General features: G+C 41.2%; 1 protein-coding gene across 1 annotated transcript in view; it reads left to right on the plus strand.

Annotated features, from left to right (window-relative positions):
- MTF1 (metal regulatory transcription factor 1) overlaps positions 1–23503 on the plus strand; it is a 30616-nt gene extending 7113 nt beyond the window's left edge. Inside the window, exons 3-11 of the mRNA XM_073317974.2 lie at positions 6343–6581; positions 7052–7183; positions 7764–7837; positions 10153–10280; positions 11728–11805; positions 14577–14679; positions 15381–15925; positions 17007–17070; positions 18432–23503. Coding sequence (XP_073174075.1) covers positions 6343–6581; positions 7052–7183; positions 7764–7837; positions 10153–10280; positions 11728–11805; positions 14577–14679; positions 15381–15925; positions 17007–17070; positions 18432–18823 — 1755 coding nt within the window. The 3' untranslated portion in view covers positions 18824–23503. The remainder of the gene's footprint in view (positions 1–6342; positions 6582–7051; positions 7184–7763; positions 7838–10152; positions 10281–11727; positions 11806–14576; positions 14680–15380; positions 15926–17006; positions 17071–18431) is intronic.
- Positions 23504–24856: the final 1353 nt, after the last annotated feature.

Here is a 24856-nt window from a genome sequence, read left to right on the forward strand (position 1 = left end):
TCCCCCCTCATTCTTCTCTTCCGCACACTAAACAATCCTAGTTCCCTCACCCTTTCCTCATAAGTCATGTGTTCCAGTCCCCTAATCATTTTTGTTGCCCTCCGCTGGACATTTTCCAATTTTTCCACATCCTTCTTGTAGTATGGGGCCCAAAACTGGACACCGTACTCCAGATGAGGCCTCACCAATGTCAAATAGAGGGGAGCGATCACGTCCCTCAATCTGCTGGCAAGGCCCCTACTTCTACATCCCAAAATGTCATTGGCCTTCTTGGCAACAACGGCACACTGTTAACTCCTTTCTAGCTTCTCATCCACTGTAACCCCTAGGTCCTTTTCTGCAGAACTGCTGCTGAGCAATTCGGTCCCTAGTCTGTAGCTGTGCATTGGATTCTTCCGTCCTAAGGGCAGGACTCTGCACTTGTCCTTAATGAACCTCATCAGATTTCTTTTGGCCCAATCCTCTAATTTGTCTAGATCCCTCTGTATCCTATCCCTACCCTCCAGCGTATCTACCTCTCTTCACAGTTTAGTGTCATCTGCAAACTTGCTGAGGGTGCAATCCACACAATCCTCCAGATTGTTAATGAAGACATTGAACAAAACCAGCTTGAGGACCGACCCTTGGGGCACTCCACTTGATACCGGCTGCCAACTAGACGTGGAGCCATTGATCACTACCCATTGAGCCCGACAATCTAGCCAGCTTTCTATCCATCTTATAGTCCATTCATCCAGCCCATACTTCTTTAACTTACTGGCAAGAATGCTGTGGGAGACCGTGTCAAAAGCTTTGCTAAAGTCAAGGAACAACACGTCCACTGCTTTTCCCTCATCCACAGAGCCAGTTATCTCATCATAGGTCCACTTTAACTCCAGATCCTCTGCGACCGTTAATAACCTAGCCAGTTATTCCCCATTTAAGTACTTTGCCTTGTCTTTATTGAATTTCATCTTGTTGAGTTTGGATCAATTCTCCAGCATGTCAAGATCCGTTTGAATTCTAATCCTGGCCTTCAGAGAGTTTACAACTCCTCCAGGCTTGGTGTCATCTTTTACTCTCCACTCTATTGAATTGTCCTGGACCTAGGACTGACCCATTACATACACCCTCCCACTATGACAGTGAACTACTGATAAGTACTCTTTGAGTACAGTCTTTCTACCTGTTGTGCACCCACCTTATGGTAATTTCCTGTAGACCACATTTTCCTAGTTTGCTTATGAGAATGTCATGTGGGACTGTGTCAAAAGCCTGACTAATCCTTCTCTAACCGTAACCTATGTTACTCTATTCCTATAATACTAAGGGGTTAGGACAACCTTTCCCTGTGTAGCTTGCTTCCACAGTAAATTTGCCCAACATTAAAATACATTTCAACTCCAGATGCTGTATAAGTGAGCCCCATTCCAATATTTAACTGAAACTTCTATGCAGAGAACTTCGCTTTTCCTACAGCCTTCATTTTAGTTGGGAGATTCACTGAGCTTCCCTAGCTCCCTCTCTGGACCATAGCAGCACTTCAGAATCACTGTCACTTGTGTTCTCAAGCTGGCAGCGGGGTCTAGACAATTAGAAATGAACATGGTGATAAAGGCACAAAAATAAATCTTGTCTTTAGGTACAGATGTAAATTAAGGCCTGTTTTTAGACTGAAGTTCTCCTGATTAATCCAGCATGAAGATGGATCTCTGGGAATTTAATAGAATGCTAGAAAAATTTACCTCCTTTTCACGAAGTAGCTTAAATGATTACAATCACATCCTAGAACCAAAGAGACAGGATTCAAACCCCATGTTGGTCACAGTGGAGAACAAAAAAATTCAGTTATTTTCCTACTTAAGTGATTCCTTTCCGCTGGCAGCTAGCTGCTGTATTATAGCACATTTCTATTTGTTGGTGTGCATGAAGCTTTTGTATATGTAATTTGCTTTAAGGTTCTGTAATGACCAGGATCTGTCATCTCATCAAAGGAAGGTGAAATTAAAAGTATAATTCTTTCTTTCCTTCCTAGTGTGAAATACTACTGTTGTATCAACAAGAGACTCTGGATTGAATGAGAATTGTGACAAATGTAATTTATATATAGAAATAAAAACAGGAGAAAAGGAATTAAATACCAAACAACAAAATGTGTCCCTAATCCCAACACAATTATTATAACACCAAGGGGTTTAGTGCAAACTGTGATCCCACTTTACTGCCATCAAGCCTTCTGCATGTTGCTTGCTGTAAACAGGCATAAAAAGGTCCTGGGCCTCTGCCTTCACCTACATGTGTCAGTAGTGCCAACCTATCCCCTGTAGCTTGTATTCATAGGAGGCAGGTCACCCAATACCTGGCAGGGGAGAGAGGTCAGCTGACTTTTTGCTTTTGCAGCGGCACTTAATAATCCTTGTACTGGCAAAGTGCTGTGCACTATACAAAGGAAAAATGTTCACTGCCCTCCAAGAATGTACTGTCTAAAAGGCAGACACCTGGGAGATCCAAAGGTGGGGATGTAATTTAGTGGAGGGATGTGTCTTGTGGGGTTTTTTTTAATGTTGCCCTTCAAATCCTCCTCTTCATTCCTAGTGAAAGGGGCCTCACTGCTGAGCTGGCCCCATGTAGCACTAGCATAGGGCCAAAATGTGTGCTCTGTACACAGTCTCAGGTTGGGAGTTGTGTGGGATTGCACTGCCCCAGTGGAGACTTTGAGTTGGCTTGTGCCTATGGTTCAATAAGCCCTGTATCCATAGTGAATGTTGGCTTAGCTGTCATCACCCAAGTTTCTCACTTTCCTAGGTGACCTTTCAAACAGGCAGGTCTTGAGCTTGTGCCGAAGTGCCCTTAACAGAAACCAAAGGTCAGAGTGGCCATGTTTGTGAGACTCAGTGCTGCAGGTCCCCAGGTGCTGAATTATCCAGCTGGCAGAGCCTCCTGAAAGGAGAGAAGCCAAGAATACTTTCAAAAGTGGCCACTAGTTTTAATGGGTGGATGTCAGTTTTTAGGTGCCCAGTTTGAGACACCCATGACATTTTAGAGATGCTGAACGTCTACATTTCCCAGTGATCTCCAGAGGCATTCTGGGAACTCTGTATCTCTTAGAAATCCGTCCTAGTGTATCTCTTGTGGGACAATCAAAACCTGATGCTTGCAAAATCAGTGGTGACTTTTGAATATGGTAGCCTTAGTGGCTAGAGTCTTGTCTTTTTTTTTAACAATATTAGTAAATGTTATTACATAAAATCTCTCACCTTCCCATCCTGCTTTCCATACATCCATGCAGCACACGGAGGGACCACTTTGGCAAAATACAGGTCTGGTTCAAAGAACAGTTTGGGGAAGATATGTTTAGTTCTCAAACTGTCAAAAAAATAGAAGTGTTTAAAAGCTGTAAGTGGAGAAATGTCCTGAATGTTTCTGAATCTAATGCTGGGGTCTGTAGGAAAATCCAGCTTCTAAAATCCAACTGGGATTTTCAAAGTTTATCAGGAGTGGCCTAAATGCTCCCATTGCATGCAGTAATAAGACTCTCACTGATTCAGTGGGAGAAGAGTTAGGCCAGTGCTGCATGTTTTTGAAAATCCCACCCCAAACTTCTGTTTAAAATAACTAATATAAGTTCCAGAAAATCCGCACACTGCATGTAACAAGCTCTTTCCTACCTCTGTTGCAGCCTTTGCATGGGGAGCACCATTTACAGAATCTTTTTTTAAGCAGAGACTGATTTTAATTTTGTCTCTATGATTGTTCCTAGTATTGTATATAGACCTTCTGAAAGGTACAGGGGGAAGTGTGTGCACTACATTCTGCATGTGTATGAATCTACTTCCTTTTCTGATGATAAAGGTTTTTAACACATCAGAGTGATGCTTTTAAAAGGGTACAGGGAGGTACCATAAACATTATTACATGAGAATGTCAAGCTCCTCTCCAAATACAGCCTAGTGTAATGAAGACTCACTGCTCGTTCAATTTATACCAAATACAATGCAAAACATTAGCCAGTTGCTTCCATTCCTGGCAGGACTGCAAGGGGCTTTCAGTAGGTTCTTGACCAGATGTGCTATTGATGAAGTATTCTTGGTGCTGATATTGTGCTGTTTGTCATATTCTCCTAACTTCCAGTGTTTGTCTTCTTGCATCACTTTAAGCCGCACCAAAATATATTTACAGCCTGATAACATACCCGGAAATCTGTCCCTGCTCCCTTCTCCTTCCTTCTTAACCCCCAGTGACAGTGAAGAACGCGGATTCTCAAATATTCTTGCATCTATCTACCCTATTAAAGAAAAAGGGTGTAGGGAGGAGTGCTGAATCACTGAGAGGATTAAAGTTTCTCTCTTGTTGTTCCTGGGATTTTAGGGAAAGGTAGCAGCTAGTGTGGTCTCAGGCCCTGCTGTCTGCTTTAAGAGAAAAGACTTGCAAAAATTTGTTGGGAGACCATGAGTTTGCAATGCACATACAGTCCTTGTGTCTACCAATAGCGGCCATCCTAAGTGTTCTACATGTGCTGGTTGTGATACCTGGAATCCACATGAATCCAACTGAACTGGTGAAATCTGTGTTGGTTTCTCCCCAGTGTGGACAGGAAGCTATAAGTGGTGTGGTTGTACTGGTTCATCTAGTCTTCCCAATTTCATTGCACAGTTCAGTACCTTGTATTTGGAAATTACCCCAAAGCCTCTTCTCATAGCAACAGTGCCGGGTGCTTTAGGAAAAGTAGCACTTTGAGAAATATAAGACGGTTGCTGGCTTGTGTCCTTCCCTAGTTATCTTCCCATATCCAGTGATTAAACTAGTCTTCAGAGAAGAAGCAGCAAGTTCTTCCTTCTGTATTGTGGCTTTGCTCTGCCTTTATAAATGTTTCTAAGCCTCAGTTGGAGTACTGCATTTCCACTTGCCAGTCACCCACTCAGTGCACTGGGGCTCTAGAATCATTTTGTGACTGGTGGGAGTTCTCAACCATTGCAGTCAAATTAAAACTGTCAGTCTAGTAATTACCATTGAAGAGAAATCCAGTCTAGCAGAGCAAATTGATTTTTTCCATGTGGAGAGAGAGAGTCCAATTCAATGAAACATTCTGACTTCCATACTATGTAAGCCTCTAATGCACCCTCTCCCTGTTTGGTGCAGAAGCTTGGCAGAATTTCTATCAAATCTAGTCTGACATGAGTCAGGTGATCCAAGCAGCTGGTTGGGAATTCTGGGTTACTTGTGTATCGCCTTAAAGCTCCATGTTTATAATCTCATTTTGGTTCACAAAACAATCTGCGTGGTAAGAATTAAAATCTTTTGTATTGGCATGAGCTTCTTTCCAGTTATATCTCCGCAAACCTTTGCTTTGTTGAGCTGATGTTCCCATTTAGTGTGGGGTCTTTGGGCAGTCTCATCACATTTTTTATATATATATAATAATATATACACACACACACAAAGAAAATGCCCCAATTTTACTATGTTTCTGCTATAAATTATATTTGATATGTAAGAAAATACAGACTAGATGGAACAAAGCAATCTATAATCCACAATAACTTGTAAGAGATCCATTCACTATCAGTGTATTGGAGCAGCACAGTGCAGAGTTATCCCTCTAGGGCCTGGCTTTGTACTCCTTATTTGGGGACGTTGGTGTGAGTTTAGAATTTCTACGGATTGCATGGCTGCTCTTTGTGGACCTGTTAATGTGTGTTTGAAACTGGACAATTGTCTTGGTCAATAGCTGAACATTTTAGAAGATTTTGAATTTAAGTTCAGACACACTTTCTTTTTTATATTAAAAATGAGAGCAAGCATAGAGCAATATTTCATTAGACTCATAGTCCTGAGAAATGCTGAGCAACGATACTTCCATACACCTCCACAGTGTGAAGTTAAGGGGATTCAGCACTTCACTGGATCATGTTAAAAAAGTATGTATCTGTCTGCCTCTTCCCCTAAACATACCAGCACAGTCAAATGCCAATTGCTAAAGGCTAAGTTTATTAATTTGGAATGCATATGGGGATTTAGACCTTCACTTTGATTTATTATCCCATAGACTCATGTTCCTGTGCTAGTTAAACTCTGTAAACCTCTGTTTCTATAGATTTGCCTGTGTTTTTCCCCATAACACAATAGGAGGGCAAAGTAATTTGATACTTCATCTGTTAATTTAAAAAAAAAAATACATTGGTATCATTCTGGGATCAGAATCCAGCTTATTGTCTTTAATTAGAGCAAAAGCCTAGCTATCCATACCAGGCAACTAACCCACTCAGAGACCATGCTGTGGATTAGATCCCAGAAGTTCTAGAAACTTGGTTCAGCTGAATTGTACATTTTGTAGGCTTAAACTCTGCAGCATTTTCCTCATAGGTTAAGAGATACCAGTGCACCTTTGAGGGCTGCCCTCGCACCTACAGCACTGCTGGGAATTTGCGCACTCATCAGAAGACACATCGTGGGGAATACACATTTGTCTGCAATCAACAAGGTTGTGGCAAGGCCTTCCTTACCTCCTATAGTCTCAAAATCCATGTCCGAGTGCACACTAAGGAAAAGCCGTTTGAGTGTGATGTGCAAGGCTGCGAAAAGGCATTCAATACACTGTACAGGTAAGAGCCCTTCCATGCAGCTCTGTTGTCTTGCATGGCAGATGGTTACCACTATTTTTCATATCAAATTCAGTTCTTGTTTGAGCACCCTGGCTGCAATTATTGGGAGTGGATCCTTCTCCCAGCTCCAGACCCACTCAGGCTATAGAATCTCAAATCAGCCTGAAGATCCTCTTCCATCAATACCAAGAACTGGGAGAGCAGCATTTGTGACATTATCATTAATTACGTGTGTTGCAGTAGAAGTAGCTGTGTGGTCCCCTTTGTGCTTGGCATTGTTCAAACACCTAGAGCTTTCAGACATTTTTGATTTGTGTACTGCAGTCCTTCATAAACACTGATATTGATAAATTTAATGACTAAACAGAATATGTTAAGCCTTTGAACCTGTCTTGTGGTCCTTGTTATATGACTCATTAGCCTTGCTGTGCTGCATGTGATAAGAGGGATTTCTTTGGAATGCTTTGCAGGTTGAAAGCACATCAGAGGCTTCACACAGGAAAAACATTTAACTGTGAAAGCGAAGGCTGCAGTAAATACTTCACAACGCTCAGCGATCTGAGGAAGCACATTCGAACACACACAGGAGAGAAGCCATTTAGGTAAGTCGCTAGAAGGCCGTTTCCCCTCTTCTGTGGGGAGAATGGCAGGTGAGTTTGGTAACTGACGGTCTGTGTGAAGCAGTGGAGTCACTACAAAGAAGAGGCTCGTTGTAAGAATCTAGAGACAAACTGCATGAAATATTTTCACTTTTAGTCCAGCGAGGGAGGCTAGATGCATGAGCATATCTGAACTGCCGCTTCTTCAGTTGGCGAGAAGAGGACAGCATTGCAGTTAGTGGCACCAAATTACTCTGTTGCCAAATAGATCAGGCTGGCCAAGCTGCTGTGAGGAGCAGCACATCTGCAAAATCTGTTTTTTCCCTGGTATGGTGGAAAGTGTAATCCATAAAAAATGGTGATTGCAATAAATAGCTTTGTTCACTTTTTATATTTTGCTGTCACATTGTGATCTGTGCAGCATGTGTAGCCAGATACCTCCAGATAGCAACTATTAACAGAGTGTAAATCTGGAGCGTCCTGCAGGTCAGTCAAGCACCCAATGGGAAGCATGACTTCGCATTGTACCTGATGTATTCAAAACATCTGATGCTAACTTTTCTCTGTTTGATGCTTCACTCAGGTGTGATCATGACGGCTGTGGAAAGGCTTTTGCTGCAAGCCACCACCTTAAAACACATGTTAGGACACATACTGGTAAGTCTGGAGGGATCTCTTCTGTAGCTGAGCCTCTTTTGTTTATACAAACTTTCATAAGCCTAATAATGCTTATACCTGTAGTCTACAGAGAAGCACAGCAAGGGCATTTAATGATCTGTTGGTCAGATTTCAGTTGTTTATTTGTTTTATTTATTCAGATGTAAGGAATAGTAATAAAGATGTCAAGGCACCCTGACATTTAATCTTTCAACATCATAATACATTCAGTAGCAATTAATAAAAACAAGCATTCAGATGGGAACAAATTAACTCAACTCAGCCAACCAGTGAAGCCACTACAAAAGACATCTTTCCTGTTCCTGTTGTCTCAACCTTCTCCAGAAACCGTAGGAAATAAACCAGTACTGCACCAAAAGTGGTGAGCAATTAATAATTCAGTTAATATTTTAATTAGGAAACAAGAAAGGCAGCTATCTCGGGGTAGTAAACAATAGAAAAATATCCCTTCAATTTAAATTTGGCAGCTATTGAGTTTTACCAGCACACCTCACAAATGCAGCAGTAATGAGGTGTAAAACTTAAATAGTCACTAACTCACTTGACAAATTTGGAAACTTCTGTTTCTAAGGCTGTTATGCTGCATCCAGGAAGGGGCACTAAAGCTGTTTAGTAGGCTGTTCAGACATGTTCCCACAGGTCCTACATTCACTGTTTACTCTTTTCAGCATAACATTTAGCGTGGGGTGCTTTATATGGTGGAATTCACCTTGGACAATTGTAAAGTGGGTATGTTACAGAGATTCTCTCTGAGAGTTGCTGTAGCAACCCTGTACAAGACATTCAAACTTGAGTATGTCTTTTTGGGAGGCGATGTCCTTCTTTCCTTATCAAGTTAAGGGGGGTTGTGATAAATGGGCCTACAGATATACCCTAATTTTGAGCTCAACTCTAAAAAATGTGTGTAAGTTCATAATATCACAATAACCTATAACAAATGTTGATGGGAAAAGGTAGGAAAGGAAGACAGACTGAGTTAGTCCAAACAAAAAGGCCTAATATAATTTAAGGACTGTGTTAAAATGATGCATGGTAAACAAGAAGAGTGTGGAACCATATTTTGGCTAGTAGGTCTAATTGGTGGACAAAATAACAAGGGGATGCTTTATTCCACATATCACTCCCTTTTTGAGTCCTTAAAGAAAGAGACCTTGGGGTGAAAACTTGGCTACTGGAGTGAGCGTCACTGTAATGCCTGTGACCCCTGTTGTCTGCTGGAGTCCTGGACCATCTTCGTCCTAACCAGACTGGGCCTGAGAGGGGGGTACCCAGATGACATCTCTGGCTAAATCTCAAACATCACCTGGGATGTGAGACTCCTCTTCCTGTTCCTTCCCGAACCTTATTTCTTTTCTTTCCTATGTCTCTCCTTTTGTCTTCTGTTAAATAAAAGCTTGGCTTAGCCACCCAATACTGTATATTCTGCAAAACTTCTGTGAACCTGTGATCAGAAAAAGGCAGCTAAATGCAATATGCTAAACAGCCTAATGCTGATACAAATTTGCCAGGTCTTGGAATGGCTGGTAAGATCGTGTGCTGTGTCTGTTTTTCAGCAATGAAATTGCAAGCGAAAGTCAACATCAAAGACAAAAGCTGCGTTTTGTGTCTTTGCTGTTCTTTTCTTTCCCCTTTTGTGTGTGTTTACCTTTTTTGTCTTCTAGGAAACGGAACTGGACTTTAATAGCAACAGCAATAACAACAGTTCCATCCCATATCAACTGACTTCTTCTCTTTTTCCCAAAAGGACAGTAGTTATCATCTTTGATGCCATCTAAGAGACTGTCAAGCAAGGGGGTTTTTCCTTCTAGAAACTCTCTCCTGCTAAAGGGAAAGGGAACAAGGGACGTTGTTAAAATGAAAGCCTTACTTTACGTTTCAGATGCTTTAACTGTTTTCCATTATTTTCTGTATCTTTAATAAAAGGTTACAAAGGATTGTTAATGGTGTGTTTGCCATGGGACTGAGCGGGTGGAGGTCTCTTTATACAAAACCTTGTTTAAAACAGTGTTGAACAGTGACTGGGTTATGTTAACACCTTCGGTCTATATATTCCATCTAAATTAATACAACAGTGGTTGAAGTGAGACCTACAGACTAGTGGGAGAAGAGCTGAAGCAGTTAGAGTGCTTGAAATACTCTTGCCAGCTTACTGGTTTAGTTTCCCATATTTTAAGTAGTGCCATATCTTGGAGGATGATTCTGACTTAAGCAAAATGGCTTTGGTGACTTGTCTTGTAAAGAGATGTCTAAACTTTTGTACAAATCAGTGTGTGTTTGTTTTGTGCTTCTTGTAGGGGAGAGACCCTTCTTCTGTCCCAGTAATGGCTGTGAGAAGACTTTTAGTACTCAGTATAGTCTCAAGAGCCACATGAAAGGTCACGAGAAAGGACACTTATATAATGCACTTCCCAATAACAATGAGGTCAGTAGCTTTCTCTTTTTTCTTTTTAGAGCTTTTGTGATAGATTGAAACAAAACCATATTTTGGGGAGAAGTTCCTGAGGCAATAAAGCGTACGCAACATTGTGTTGCAATTTTCAAAGAAACTTAAGGGTATTTGGTACACCGCTCCGATTGGAAATCGGTGGGATTTTGGTGCTTAACTCCCTCAGGTACCTCTGAAATTCCCAGCCTGAAACTTCAAGAGGATCGTGCCTTATCAAGGAACAAAATCAGGGTGGATTGATTTAAGTCACTGATTTTTAGTTATGATTAAAATCAGCAAGCAGGAAACCTTGATTTAAATCATTTTTTTAATTGTGTTTCTGCATTTATACTTTTTAGTTATTTTCCTAAATAAAGGTTAATTTTCACTGGTTGGTAACCATTAAAATATATTGATTTGCAACTAAATATAGCCTTTACACTAAATTTGGGCTGCTTTTTGCGAACTAGGATACAGTATATGTGTACACATTTGTTTATGTAATTATATATACCTTAACTTACATTTATTCAAATTTTTTATTTTTTAATTTAGGAAATGGTGGATTATGCATTTCTTATTTACTAGATTAATTTTTACTTGTGATTTTTGTCAAGCTTTAATTGGATAGACATTCAAATTCAATTAAAAATGCTCAAAAGCAGCATTTTAATTTTTTTATTTAATAAAACTACCTTAAATGCACTGGAAACATAAACAAAGTGTATCAAAAATTTACCAAATATATTTGCATTTAAAATGAACTGATTTATTAAACAAAGGAAATATCTGTAGTTAGTGAATAAAACTGATTGTTTCTGTTCACCATGTCCTTGAAGATTTTAGAATGAGTAGACCTCATTGTCTCTCAACTAGTTTTTATTCATAGATTGGAAGAGGAAAACAAGCTTTCCTGCTTTTTCAACTCCTAATTGGTTTCTTAACTTTGAATGAACTAGTCATTGAACTGATATAGTTGAATATGCTGAGGTGAAGAAAATATTCTCTCTGTACCAGCAGAAGAGGCTACTGCTGTCAAAAGCTGGTCTCACACTTCAGCAAACTCTGGTTCCAGGTGCTTAGCCAGTGACTTCCACTAGTTCAGTGGCTTGGACTTTCTTTAAAACTTGGCAGCAAATGTGTACTAAATATTATTTATTGTATTTAATTTAAATAGATTATAATTTTTGGCTTTGAGATAAGTTGTCAATTTCAGATTTAATTTTAGATAGATTTATTTTTGTAAATATTTAATTTAAATAAAAAAATTTAAAATCCAATTTTTATTTTTTTTAAATCACTGATTTTATCCACCCTGAACAAAATAGCCTGACAAGCTGTGTAGATGCCTTTACCTCTAAAGAATGAGATCTAAAATACTGTGGAATGTCCAATATTGCTAACACTGTTTTAAATACATAACTGCAGTTGTATTCCTTTTCAGGATACAAACCACTCACTTTGTCTGAGCGACTTAAGCCTCATTTCCACAGATTCGGACCTGCGGGAAAACTCTAATACAGTAAGTAACTATGCTCACCCATAATTTGAGATTTTGTCTTTATTACGGAGTGTTTGCCCCATCCAGAGGAACACAGGGTTTAAGTATTAAAAATTGGTTGGTTTTGTTTCACTTGCTCTGTCCTTTGGCATTATCTGCTTTTGGTCCCCATTTTGTTCCTCTTGTCTGGGTGTGGCCTCTCTAGTGAGAGGAGCATTGAAGCGACTTGCTCTAGGATCGATGCCAGAGCTGTTCAGTGGATTTTTTTGGCAGAAGGCATTACATCATGTGCTGACAAATGCATACGCTTCCTACACAGCCCTTCTGATTCCTTTCCTTCTGTCACTATGAAATAGTGCCGCAAGCCTGTTGGGTGAATTTGGCGCACCCGATGCATGTGATTCTGGCGACTGAGGCAGGTGCAGGCAGTTGTAATACTACATATGATTTTAACTTTTTCTTCACAATATTGTTTCTCTGAAGCGGGGACAATTCCTTTAAAAGCAAAGCAACCCTAGTGTTTCAGTGAATGAGTAACATTTTATGTGGGCAGAAGTAAATTAGGCTGTGTCATAAATAGAAAGGGAAGGGTAAACCCCTTGGAAATCCCTCCTGGCCAGGGGAAAGCTCCTCTCACCTGTAAAGGGTTAAGAAGCTAAAGGGAACCTCGCTGGCACCTGACCAAAATGACCAATGAGGAGACAAGATACTTTCAAAAGCTGGGAGGAGGGAGAGAAACAAAGGGTCTGTGTCTGTCTGTCTGCTGGTCTTGGCCAGGGACAGAACAGGAATGGAGTCTTAGAACTTTTAGTAAGTAATGTAGCTAGGTATGTGTTAGATTATGATTTCTTTAAATGGCTGAGAAAAGAATTGTGCTGAATAGAATAACTATTTCTGTCTGTGTATCTTCTTTGTAACTTAAGGTTTTGCCTAGAGGGCTTCTCTATGTTTTTGAATTTAATTACCCTGTAAGATATCTACCATCCTGATTTTACAGGGGGGATTTCTTTATTTCTGTTTACTTCTATTTTTTATTAAAAGTCGTCTTGTAAAAAACTGAATGCTTTTTCATTGTTCTCAGATCCAAGGGTTTGGGTCTGTGGTCACCTATGCAAATTGGTGAGGCTTTTTATCCAACATTTCCCAGGAAAAGGGGGGTGCAAGTGTTGGGAGGATTGTTCATTGTTCTTAAGATCCAAGGGTCTGGGTCTGTAGTCACCTAGGCAAATTGGTGAGGCTTTTTACCAAACCTTGTCCAGGAAGTGGGGTGCAGGGTTTTGGGAAGTATTTTTGGGGGAAAGATGCGTCCAAACAGCTCTTCCCCAGTAACCAGTATTAGTTTGGTGGTGGTAGCGGCCAGTCCAAGGACAACGGGTGTAATATTTTGTACCTTGGGGAAGTTTTGACCTAAGCTGGTAAAGATAAGCTTAGGAGGTTTTTCATGCAGGTCCCCACATCTGTACCCTAGAGTTCAGAGTGGGGGAGGAACCTTGACAGGCTGGATACAACAATATAGAAAAAATTTCATTTTAAGTCACTTGAGAGCCAGAGATCTAACTCTGACCAGCTCTGAGCTGTTTGGTGAACGGTAGCTGGATAGTTTGTGAAATGGGTAACCTGTTTATATATCTACACATTGTGCGCTCTTTGCTCTGGTTTGGGGGTATCTATGTCTAGGGAAGAACCCATTGCAAAGACTCCAGGCAGAAATAAATAGAAGAAAACATTAAATCAAGCTTGTCCTTTTGGCACTTGCAACTAGTTAAAAGAGCCTTATGTTGGAGTCAGAATTAGCACCATTTGCTTGTACTGCCGCAGTCTCTACCATTTGGCTTTTCCCTCCCCAGCCATTTCTGTAACTTGCATTTTGCATCTATTGGTGGAATCATATACTAAGGCTATAACTGGCTGTGACACAATCACTTAATTAGGTTGCCTCCAGGTGTTGCTGAAAGAGATTGCATCCTTTTGCAAGTTCATCTGGGAAGAGACTTGTAGGGACTTGTAGGCGTCTGTGCAGGAAGTAATTCCACCTTGCTGCCATCTCAAGCACAGACTTTTGGCTGTTCATTGCAAATATCCCTGTAACCTGAAAACAGACTTTCTAATTCAGCAGAGTGAAAAGGAAGGATTTTTCTCCAGAACTAGCAGTGTTCCTTTAAAATCTAACCTTATGGTAAAACTCTTCTTATCTAGTGGGGAATGTGGCCATAACTAAATCTTGCATACAGAAAAATTAGACATGGTTGAGGGGCTGGTATCTTTTAGTGGAGCTAGCTCATGGAGCCATTTAACAAATCCTGTTCGGAGAACAGTTCTGACATTACGGTTAACGCTGGTGCACAGACTAGGAGGTAAACGAAGCAGAGCCATGTTGGCTTGTGCATAAGAAAAAGTTTCCCAAATGATAGGGGTAAAACTGATATAAACAATTCTAATGTTTGATTCTACCCAAACAACAAGGGGTTAAAATGAAATACAGCTACAGAAGAATAGTTAAGTGCCCTTTTAAGGGTTTTGTCAAGTTCAGGGTTGTGCTTATGTTCTCTATAAAGGGTTGTTCATTTTATTGGTGAATTTGCGTCATGGCTAGTGGTAGCTAACAGGCATCTTTCATGCTGTGTGCTAGTTGCATAAAGTACAAAGTACCCTGCCCTTTCTGAGGGTGGCCCATTAAAATAACTGAGAGCAAACGATTGCAACATACACATGCTAGATGACTGGCATTTATGCAAATAGTTTGATTGTGGAGCTGTTATCTAACACTTCTCTCTCCTTTTTCTTCTCTCCAGACACATGGACGAGATCTTAGCACAATCTCACCAGCAAGCATTTTTGAATCTATGTTCCAGAGCCCAGATCATACAGCAAATCAGAAAGATTCTCAACAGACAGGTACACTTTGTATCTGTGCTCTTTGAGAGACCTTACCGCCTATCCGTGCAAACAGCTAATTCCATTTATGCATCTCAGACTGAGAATTATTGCCTAGTGGATAATATAAAGCCTTAGTAGAAACCAGACAGGTGTTCCTTAAAAGGGCTGGTGGGGAGCATCGCCAGTTTATTTTGTTTTCGAAAGTAAATAGTATTCATAGTCTGTGGAGTGTTGGGACAGCGTCACTAGAACTGAGATCATGTTTGCAGCAACTTTGTGTGTCATCCTATGGCACTGAAAATGGTGCTGCTGGGCTTATCTTCCTTATAAACTCCTCTGTACTAGGTTTCCTCTTGGAGCAGGAATTTATGGCTGAATGAATGAAACCATCTGTAGAAGGGGGTTTATAATAGAAATACTTACAGCTCCTGAGAACTAGTGGCTGTAACAGGCCTGTGAGTAGAGTACAGTGTTGTTGGCTTCCTAAATTTAGATATAGAAAGGTCCCTGTCCTGGGTCCCTAAAATGTCCCTATTTAATTGGCTTGCGTTAATGAGTTTTGTACAGGGCTTTGACTATGAAAAGCACTGCTGCTAGCATTCTATTAGCTAGAGGGCAAGTTAGGCTTCATTTCTCAAGGTTCAGTGAAGAGCAGTTTTTCTGGACCGTGTGAGACTTGGTGTATTCATATTTCTTTTTTACTTTGTTTCCTTTGGCAGCTGCCTTGATTGAAAGTTTTAACGGTGATGCAGACTCAGTAACTACTGTTCAGCCTTCTGTAGGAGATTCAGCATCTTTATCTCTCCCACTTGTACTGCAGCTTGGCATCTCTGAGCCTTCTCACCCAGCACTACAAACCTCCGCACCCACCTCCATAGGAACCAGTTCACAGCAAGCTGCGTTTGGAAATCCTGCAACTATTTTACAGTCCCCAGAAGTGCCTGTTCCTCACAGCACACAGTTTGCAGCCAGTCACCAAGACTTTCTACCGCACACTCGGACACCACCACAGCCCATTGCACAAGGACTTTCAGTGGTTGCCGGAGCCACTGCTCCAGCAGCATCGAGTGCCACTGAGCCTCTGCCAGGTGTGGTTCAGTCTGTGCCTGTTGGTGGGAACTCTGTTCTGACAAGTAATCCAACTATAACAATTACTCCGTCTCAAAGTACTGCTATTCTGCAGTCCAGCATAGTCATGGGAGAGCAGAACTTACAATGGATTTTAAATGGTGCCAATGGATCTCCCCCAAATCAAGAACAAATGGTTAGTATTTACCATAACATTGCTGAAACACTGTTCAAAACATTTATGTTCCTCACATAGTGCAGGGGCTGTTTTTTAATAGAAAAATGTCTAATTTTAGTATATTGGAGAGGTACAGGATTCAATCCCATCCCAGGCGTGTCTGCTTCAGTTTTGGGTAGTGGTGATGTGAGTGGCTCTGTACAGATCACAAATTGACAATCCCTGCCCTGAAGAACTTAAAAGGTAGTCATGAAGGAGAAAATGTCTGGAAAATCCAGAGGTGAGGAAGATTTAGTGGGTTGTTTTCTTCTTCTTGTTTGGCAAACTCTCTTGTATAGGCCTCACAGAGGATGTGGACTTGCTTTACCTGTGGCATTGCAGTGTGAGGCTCGAGAGTAACTTGTATTTAATTAAAAAGAAAAGGAGGACTTGTGGCACCTTAGAGACTAACAAATTTATTTGAGCATAAGCTTTCGTGAGCTACAGCTCACTATATCCATCTTTGTGACAAAATAGAAGCACAAAAACTCTATAGTGTTTTCAGCATTGAGGCATTTCATAGTTTATACATTTCCGTAGCTTAATCCTATTGTCTCATAAATTGGAGGAGCCTTGTATATAAGAATAATGAAAAATCTTCTGCAAAACAAGGATGTGTCTGATGCTAAGTGAATCTGTGGGTTTGAGACCTGAAGAATAGTTTGTGTTATTCTTTTTAAGTAGTGAGCCAATGCCATCTGAAAAAGCTTCCTCTGTTGTGAATGCCAACGAATAAAGAGCCATTGATATGAACTCTCTGGATAAAATGGAATATTGGTTAAGTATTAATTAATTTTGTTGGAAGTGTGATCAATGTGTGTTGGCAAATTCACAACACCTCAGTTCAGTATCTCAGGGCTACCTCGGTGATTGTCCCAGTTTTGTGATATCCAGAACATGGAAGTCACCGTATCAAACCAAACTACGTAATTTGTAATCCAGTTTTCCAGTCATTGCTCTGGGATACAAGTTTCTCTTGCTCACAGCTGTTTGGAGTTTGCTTTTGCTTAGTTGGAGATCTGATTTTAACTGCATCAAATGTGTTTTTATTTTTTTAAAGCCACAAGTTCCAAAGGTGGAGAAAGTCTTTTTCACCACCACATTACCAGTGACTGGCAACACAGGTATGTGCATTTGAAATGCAACTTCTTACCCGTTTATAGTCCCAGTGACATTCCCTTGGTAATAGGTGACATCTCCTTGAATAGTACTTGTTGGGGTGTTTTAATTGCTAGTTAAAAAGTCCAAGAAAACTTTCAGCTTTTTACACTCTTAAAGGGTACTGGTTTAAGCCTAGTTCACTGAAGACTCATGTTTGACCTTATTGGGGGTATTTGCATTATAACATTAAGAAGGAAACAAAGATAATACTGAAGATTACTGGGGAGAAGTTTGCTAAATATATTGTCTTGATTAGTTATCTCTTTTATTAAAAATAATGTGGTATTCTAATGGTATGTGTGTATGAGATGGAAAAAGTCAAAGTAGCTCCTTTAAGTTAGATAATTAATGCATTCACTGAGATTTAAAGCACTTCCAACCTTAAATCCTTATATGAGGGGAGAGGGAGCAGCTGATCATTTACATTGTTTAATCCATCCAGCACCAACAGTTTGCTGGCTGACCATCTCTCTGAGTTGCATCTAATAAAATATATAGTCACATATATTTCGTTTTTATCTAGCATCTTTCATACGCAATATCAGATGCTTCACAAAATCAGTCGTAGGCTAAAGAGAACAGGCAGGTTTGAAGATGAGATTTTAAAAAAGGAAAGGAGACAGCGTTAAATAAACAGAGGAGCACAAGTGAAAGAACCCTCCCTGCAGTCACTAGACAGGAAAGCAGAGCAAAGAGAATGAACAGGAAGATAGCTGACTTTGAGGTGTTGAGAAAGGGAGGCTGATGGGAGGCCATAGTACAATCTCTTGGGATTGTCTTTGCTTTAAAGGGACAGAGTCATTTAAACAGAAAAGGGCTTTAATTTTTAAATGCCACTTCATCCTGTGACTACAGGTCAAGTCCTGTACTATAAGAAGAGGAGTTAATGACTGAAACCTAGGCAGGCTGAATGTTGCTCCTCTACTTAGTAGTAACTAGCTGCAAAGAGATCAGTGCTGGTCTAATGCATCTTGACACAGCTCTGACTACCTGTTACCTTCATTGCCTCTTACACGGCTGAGCAGATTTATAGTTATGTGCTTTAGCTCATAGTCAGGTTAATGATGACTTGGGCTTCCACGGTTCCCCTAGCTTTTAGTTAAGGTTATTTGAAATGTTGTTTCCCTTTCCCTTGATCTCATAGTTGTTGTTTATATGATGCCATAGGCGTGCATGTTACTTGAGACAAACAAAAATGGGAGTTTCCTGCTATGAGGAGTTTACATCTGAATTAACCCTAAAAGATTACATGCGTCTCACTGCACTGAGATTATGCAGTTCTCTCACTTCTGCGCCTATTTGTATCTTTCCATTTCACCTTCAGGAAACTCTGTTCAGCAGATTGGTCTCAGCCTTCCTGTTATCATTATAAAGCAAGAGGAGGCCTGCCAGTGTCATTGTGCCTGCCGAGACTCTGCCAAGGAGAGAGCAGCTAGTAAAAAGGGATGTTCCTCGCCTGACCCGAAAACTTTGGAGCAGCCAACTCTTCAGCTGCAGCCTGAGACTTTTCCTTCCTCCTCCTCCTGCTCCTCTTCCTGTGAGCCCACCGGTCAGATGGCTAACCCTTCAGACTCGCAGACTGAAACATTAAGTGCCATAGACGTATCAGACTTCCTGTCCCTCCAGAGCCCTGAAACCCCATCCAGTCTGATTCCAATTGAAGCACTATTACAGGGAGAGGAAGAAATTGGTTTGAATAGCAGCTTCTCCAAGTAAAGATGCTCCCGATTCTCCTTCCTTGCACCTGGAGGCTAAAATCCTCCTCCTTAGAAGCAGACACTGAAGGCTCAAGAGTTTTTTCTTTTTTTGAAGTTTTGTGGCCTACTTCTGCTTCTCGGATGTCATTTTAGTTGTGTCCCAGGAACATCCATCTTCGGGAGCTGAATCTTTAAAGAAAAAAAAGATTAAAAAAAAAAAGCTAAGTTATATATGAACTGTTTTGGCTGCACTGTCTGTCACTTTTGCTTGCTGTCATATGTGAACATGGAAGTTAAGGTTACTCGTCTGCATAACAATTATTAAAAGAAAAAGGGGGTTTTAGTTTCAGGCAGTCTCCTGTTGCACATCACTTTTATGTTTGGGGGTTTCGGCACTGGCAGCGAGTGGGTCTTTTGTTACAACCTCTTGGGTCTGTAATCTCCTTTTGTCTCCCTCTGTGTCTGATACTGACCATGCACTATAGTAGGGGCCCAGAGAATGACGCTTCTGTAGCAGACGATGGTATTATTGTAGTAGGAGTTGTCTGGTCTGGAGCTTTTCTGGATTGGTACGTTAAGATGCTTTTGTTGTTCATGGGATACTTGTCCCATCACCTAGTCAGTGGGAGGAGTTGGCTGTTTGTATTAGGCTAACACTAGTAGCAAAGCCAACTGAAACCTTTGGGGAGTTCCTAAAGACGAGCATGAGGTACTTGTGCTCCTGCTGTGTTTATTCATTTGATTTAAACCAGGGCAGAGAGTACAATTCAGGCACATTGCTTCCTAATTTAGAAATGTGGTCAGAGCCTCTGCCTATGTAGAACCTGCTCTGGTTGCCGCCTCTTGCAGAATGCGGTGGGTGTCACATTTGGTGATATTGGTGCCTGTTGATCAGAGTGGCCAAAAGAACAACATCTGACTTTCTGTCGAAACATGAGTCAGGCTTTAAAAGTCCACCCCTCATTCACCAGGAGCGCAACACCTTTGCAGGTAACTCTCTTCTTTCGTTGACAGTGATTCCTTGTCAGCATACAGTAAACTAGAATTCAGTGAGCATGTCCTGTAACAGTCCAGAAATGCTTCCTCTTTTCTGTTAAACTCTATAATCCCTGCCTGAATCTGCCTCCAACCTGCTGTAGCGTCAGCTCTCTGTGCATGGGGCTATTTCCTGACTAAAATGCATTACACAATTTAGTAGTTTTTCATATCAAGCTGAAACTCTCTATTCTAACTGACTCAGGGTAAAAAAACAACCACAAACTCCCCTTCCACCAAAAAGCCTGTAATGTTGCAATAAATGCAGTCTCATTTTAAATGGTTTATTTATGCTGCATTATTTTAAAAGATGTAATTTTATAGTATTTTATCCATCTGTCTGGCTTTGGCTGTGAGTCTCTTTGTGTTGAAGGAAAGAATATTAAATAGTCTTTATTCAGTTTACGGTGTTAGGTGTAGTGATATGACCATAAGCCAAATAATGCTGAGTAACTGTGTTCACTAGATTTAAGGATGCAAACTCCTGGAAGGTGGAGGCCTTTCCCTTCTCTCCCTTAGGTTTTCTTCCTGTTCACTCACATCTTATTGAAGCTGCACTCAGCACCTGTTTTTGGGGAGGATCCTAATAGAGCAGCCAAACCTTCCTTCTTAATGTACTACATTGAGCTGTGTCGGCTTCTAAAACCCTCCGGAGAGCTGTGTAGCCTTACCAACATCTGACGTATTCTTAGGCTGGGACAATGGCTTCATCTCTTGTTCTGTCCAATTGCAAACTCACTGCCTAGGTGCAGACAGAATTAATGTAAGGGAGCCGGCGTTCAGCCAGTCTGGAGATCTCCCCCACTTGTACAGCGTGGGAGGATGGGGTGAGGGTGAAGGCGTAGGGGCAGTGAAATAGGTGACTTGTAACTGTGAAGAGCGGTGACAGTATGAGCACAGTACACTCTGTCTCCTGGGTACCCTAATGACAAGGGCTCATGGGGCGGCAATTGGACTGGAAATTCCCTGGCTGCTTTTTCTTTCCAGCAAGTGCTGGCTCCTAGTGCAGTGGTGCTGGGACATACCACAGGGTCGGGGTGCGTAGGAGTTCCTCCTACTGTTGCTGTAGCACTGAGATTTTCATCTGTAAGATATGAACTAGCAAAGCATTCCAGTGTGTTCTTCTCTCTGGGACACCACCCCACCCTGCTGGGCAGCACTGCAAGGGGATTGACCTGGGCTGGCATCTCCCAGCCTTCGCTTGGGACACAGGCAGGCTGGCAGCAGTGAGGATGGCTGTTGAACACACATGAAATAGGCTTGAGTCTGTTTAGCTGAGAATGTCTTTGCAAGAACTTCTGACAATTGTCCCGTTTCAAATTCTGATTTGAAGTTGCATGGAAGTGGGAGGTGTGGGGTCAGGGCAGCAATCTGGCAGCAGTGAGGGACTTGCACCTTTGTCTCTAGCTCTGCTTAGGTATTTGGCTTTTTAAAGAGCATTTGAGAGAGAGTGTGAGTGTGTGAGAGAGAAAGTAAAAGTATAAAATCCCAGGTCCTGCTGGGGTCATGGAATTTTTGCCATTGAGTTCAGAAGGACCAGGATTTGGCCCTAAATCTGAAACATTGGGCAGCTGATGGACTTGGTAACCTTTCCTTCAGGGACACTGGGTGTGCAGTTACTCTCTTGTGTGAATATGTGCACCTGACCTGGTGTGATTCGGCAGTTTAGGTGAGGCTAAGAAGGGCTCCCAAGGACGGCAGAGTAGCTGGGTTTCATCAGCACCTTGCCTGTCCCAGCACAAAGACACGCGTCCCTTAGGCAGTTGCTTTGTTAATGTTCTTTACTTTTTTCACTTGTGCTCCATGTGTCTGAATGTTAAATTATGCTGCATGTGTCTAAGCACTCCCAGCACCCTCCCGCACCCCGCTGGCTCCTGTACTGCCTGAGAGGCTGCATGGTCAAAAGCTGTGCCCAGCTGCAGGGATCCCCTGCACACTGGTGGAGGAGCTTGCGAGTGCCTGGCAGGGAAGTGCTGTCTTTGCCATTGCAGCTGAGCTGTCAGAGCCCCCGACCCCAGGGCAGCTGGAGACTTTTCCCTGGCTCAGTAAATTCACAGCACTGTGACAAAAGGAAGGGAAAGTTTCTACCTTTTGAGACCTGCAAATGCCAGGCTTGACATCAGACTCCTAGAGAGGAGTATGCGCTGTCAGGGCTTTGCGATTGTTGTGAACATCCTGTACAGTGTATACAATTTGTGAATTCTTTTCCATATCAGTCTTCACAGCAGAACTGCACTGCTCCGCATAGCTCTGTGTTTAAGCATTTGCTGTTTGATGGCTCATGGAAGTTTACTTGGTTCCTATAGCTTCTAGAAGGACACACAAGCTAAGTACAGAACTGGTCTAAATACCAACATTGGTAGCTCTGGAAGGCAAGTAAGTAACCCCAGGGATCTGACTGAACATGCAGCTGGAGGTAGGAGAACTCACTCTTCATGCTTGTAGATGGTAGAGGCTCCTAGGAACAGAAAGTCAGCATTTGTTCAGGGCTGGTACTGAATTACATAGAACAATGTATGAATTGGGGACTTCTGTAATGCTGACTGTGTCCAGAAAGACGAGTTTGCAGAACCTCATACCAGTATCTAAAATGCACTTTAGGTTATTTTATCTTTAACCCAATTGCTGCAATTTCTTTTGTATATACTTTCAGAAAGTTTATTTTTGCTCTGATTAAAAGTTAACAGGGGTGTGCAAAGATGAGCACTTATCTTGGTGCAATACTTGTCGCTAAAGATCATTGTCCCCTGTGGTCGGTCTATGTCTGCCTAACTGAATTTGTGTAGTAAGTAGGTCAGTGACCTGTCACCCTACCCTGTCTATACACAAACAAAACTATGTATCCTTAGCGAATGTCCAATCTATGCAAAACTTCGACTGGGAGCACAGTGCTTTAGCAGGCCCTGCCCTCTCAAGCTTTCTGATAAGCTGCTTATCACTTGTGTTAGAAGTAATAGGCTGTTTTTATTTGTTGTGTTCATCTGTATGTCCCCCCTCAATCTCATTTCAGAATGAACATGAACAGACGTGACAAACTGTTCCTACACAGGCATGTTGCACCTTTTAGAGTTTGTCTTCACAATCATTTTCGATGTCATGTTATCTGCCTTACTTCGTTGAGAATAACTCTCCAGCAGAATCATCAAATACTGCTTTTGAACCGCAGCAACATTGTTAACCTGTTTACAATACTCTTCCTGTACCAGTTAGAAGTAAGCATTGGCAAATGAACTCATGGGTAGCCTGAGGGTCTGGAACTGCTTGAGGGAGGGGGGCACAGTTATTTTAAGGTAAAATTGGCCTCAGAGCTCATAAGAGATGAAAAACTTGTCTCTTATGGACAATATTATGCATGTGGCAACTGAAATGGGAGGCAGCACAGTCCATTGTATAGGGCAGTGGATTGAGAGTCAAGTAACCTAGTCCTGACTTTGCCACTCACTGGCTGTGTGACCACGGGCAAGTCACTTAACCTCTCTATGCCTCAGTTCCCTCATCCATAAAATGGGGAGAGTGATGCTCATTCACCTTTGTAAATGCTTTGAGATGTACGAATGAAAAGAGCAAAGTGCAGAGTATTACCAATACGAGCGAGCTGGCCAAAACAATTAATAATTAGAGTCAATTAGGCTGTGAGGCAAAAATAAACATCTCTTTAACATTTCTGATTGCGTTGGTTTTAATTAGTAGTTTTCCTCAATATATTTTGGAAACAACGTCAAGTTTTTATAAATGTTACTGTAGTCAATACTCATGGGCAGGGCTGAACTTTTAACTTTTTTCATTTTGTCTTGATATAAATCATACGTTCTAGAAGTTGGATTCTGTGTCTGCACTGAGAAATGCAAACTAAACTGGATATTTATGTAGTAGCATACATAGTCTAAATGTGTATGTTCTTGGAACTAGTTTAAAAATCCCACACCATGCTTTTGGTGGTGTGCAAGCTGGCCAAAATTTGGTTCATTATGCAGTGTACTCTTTCTCAACTAAATGCTGTTTCTACTTTTTCTTACAAGAAATTTTTTTCATATGATCTTTTTCAGCAAAATCAAGGGTATGTTTTTGCAGTATCGTAGCTACGGTAGCTGGCATTGAAAGGTTTTCCTTGCTCTGTAGCTTTGTGTCCTTCCACCTGCTTATAAACCGAAGCTATTCATTTGACCTTTATTTTGGAGAGAAAATAATAGTTGACGTTTTGTTTTATTTGCACAGACTAGCATCAGTTAGGAGGGCAGGTAGCTGCCGGTTAGTTATTGAGCATTTGCTTCAGCATTGATCTCTGCATAATCTTCAGACCAGCAAATCTAGGAAGAGTTTAGGATGTTTTTATTGCTTGTGTTTTACACGTACTGGGAGCTGGGCAATGGTCTTGGAGATGATTTTAAAAAACAAACACATCAATTTCTCAAATGTGTGTGTATGTTAAAGGAATTTATTTAACTACGAAACATGGGAACAAATGTACTTGCATTCAGCAACATGAAGATGTTAGTTACAGGTACAGTACTTCCAAAGGAAGAGCATCTCCAAAACCCAAAAAAGAGTAAATATGAATTTGTATTTTTGAAGAATGTAAAATGTGAAATAATGGTGTTTGCTTAATTGCTCATTTTGTATAAAGTTAATATTGTACTTTGAAATATCTGCTAAGACGTGGAAATTAACATTTTTTGGAATTGAAAGCAATATTAATACTAATGGAATCCTAATTAAATGCTTATTTAAATAATGTGGTCCTGGAGTCATTCCTCAAGGGCTTGATCAGTTTCTTTGGAATGTGAGTCTGAGCGCTCTGCTCTCTTTTCCATCAGAATAGGGCACTGAGACTTTGGAGTTTGAGAGAGAATAGTTTTCCTATGCAATTGGATTTCTCTCCCCCTCCCCCTATTAAAGTTTTTGGATCCACAACCTTCATGTCCATAAAGGTACTTTCAGGCATGTGGAAGGGTGGAATAGCTTAAGATGCATGCAAAGGACTAAGACCAGCTGTTGTAATTACTTATGCTGTATACTA

The sequence above is a fragment of the Lepidochelys kempii genome, chromosome 19 (genome assembly GCF_965140285.1).
Source record: "Lepidochelys kempii isolate rLepKem1 chromosome 19, rLepKem1.hap1, whole genome shotgun sequence".
In the NCBI taxonomy this organism is placed as follows: Eukaryota; Metazoa; Chordata; order Testudines; family Cheloniidae; genus Lepidochelys; species Lepidochelys kempii.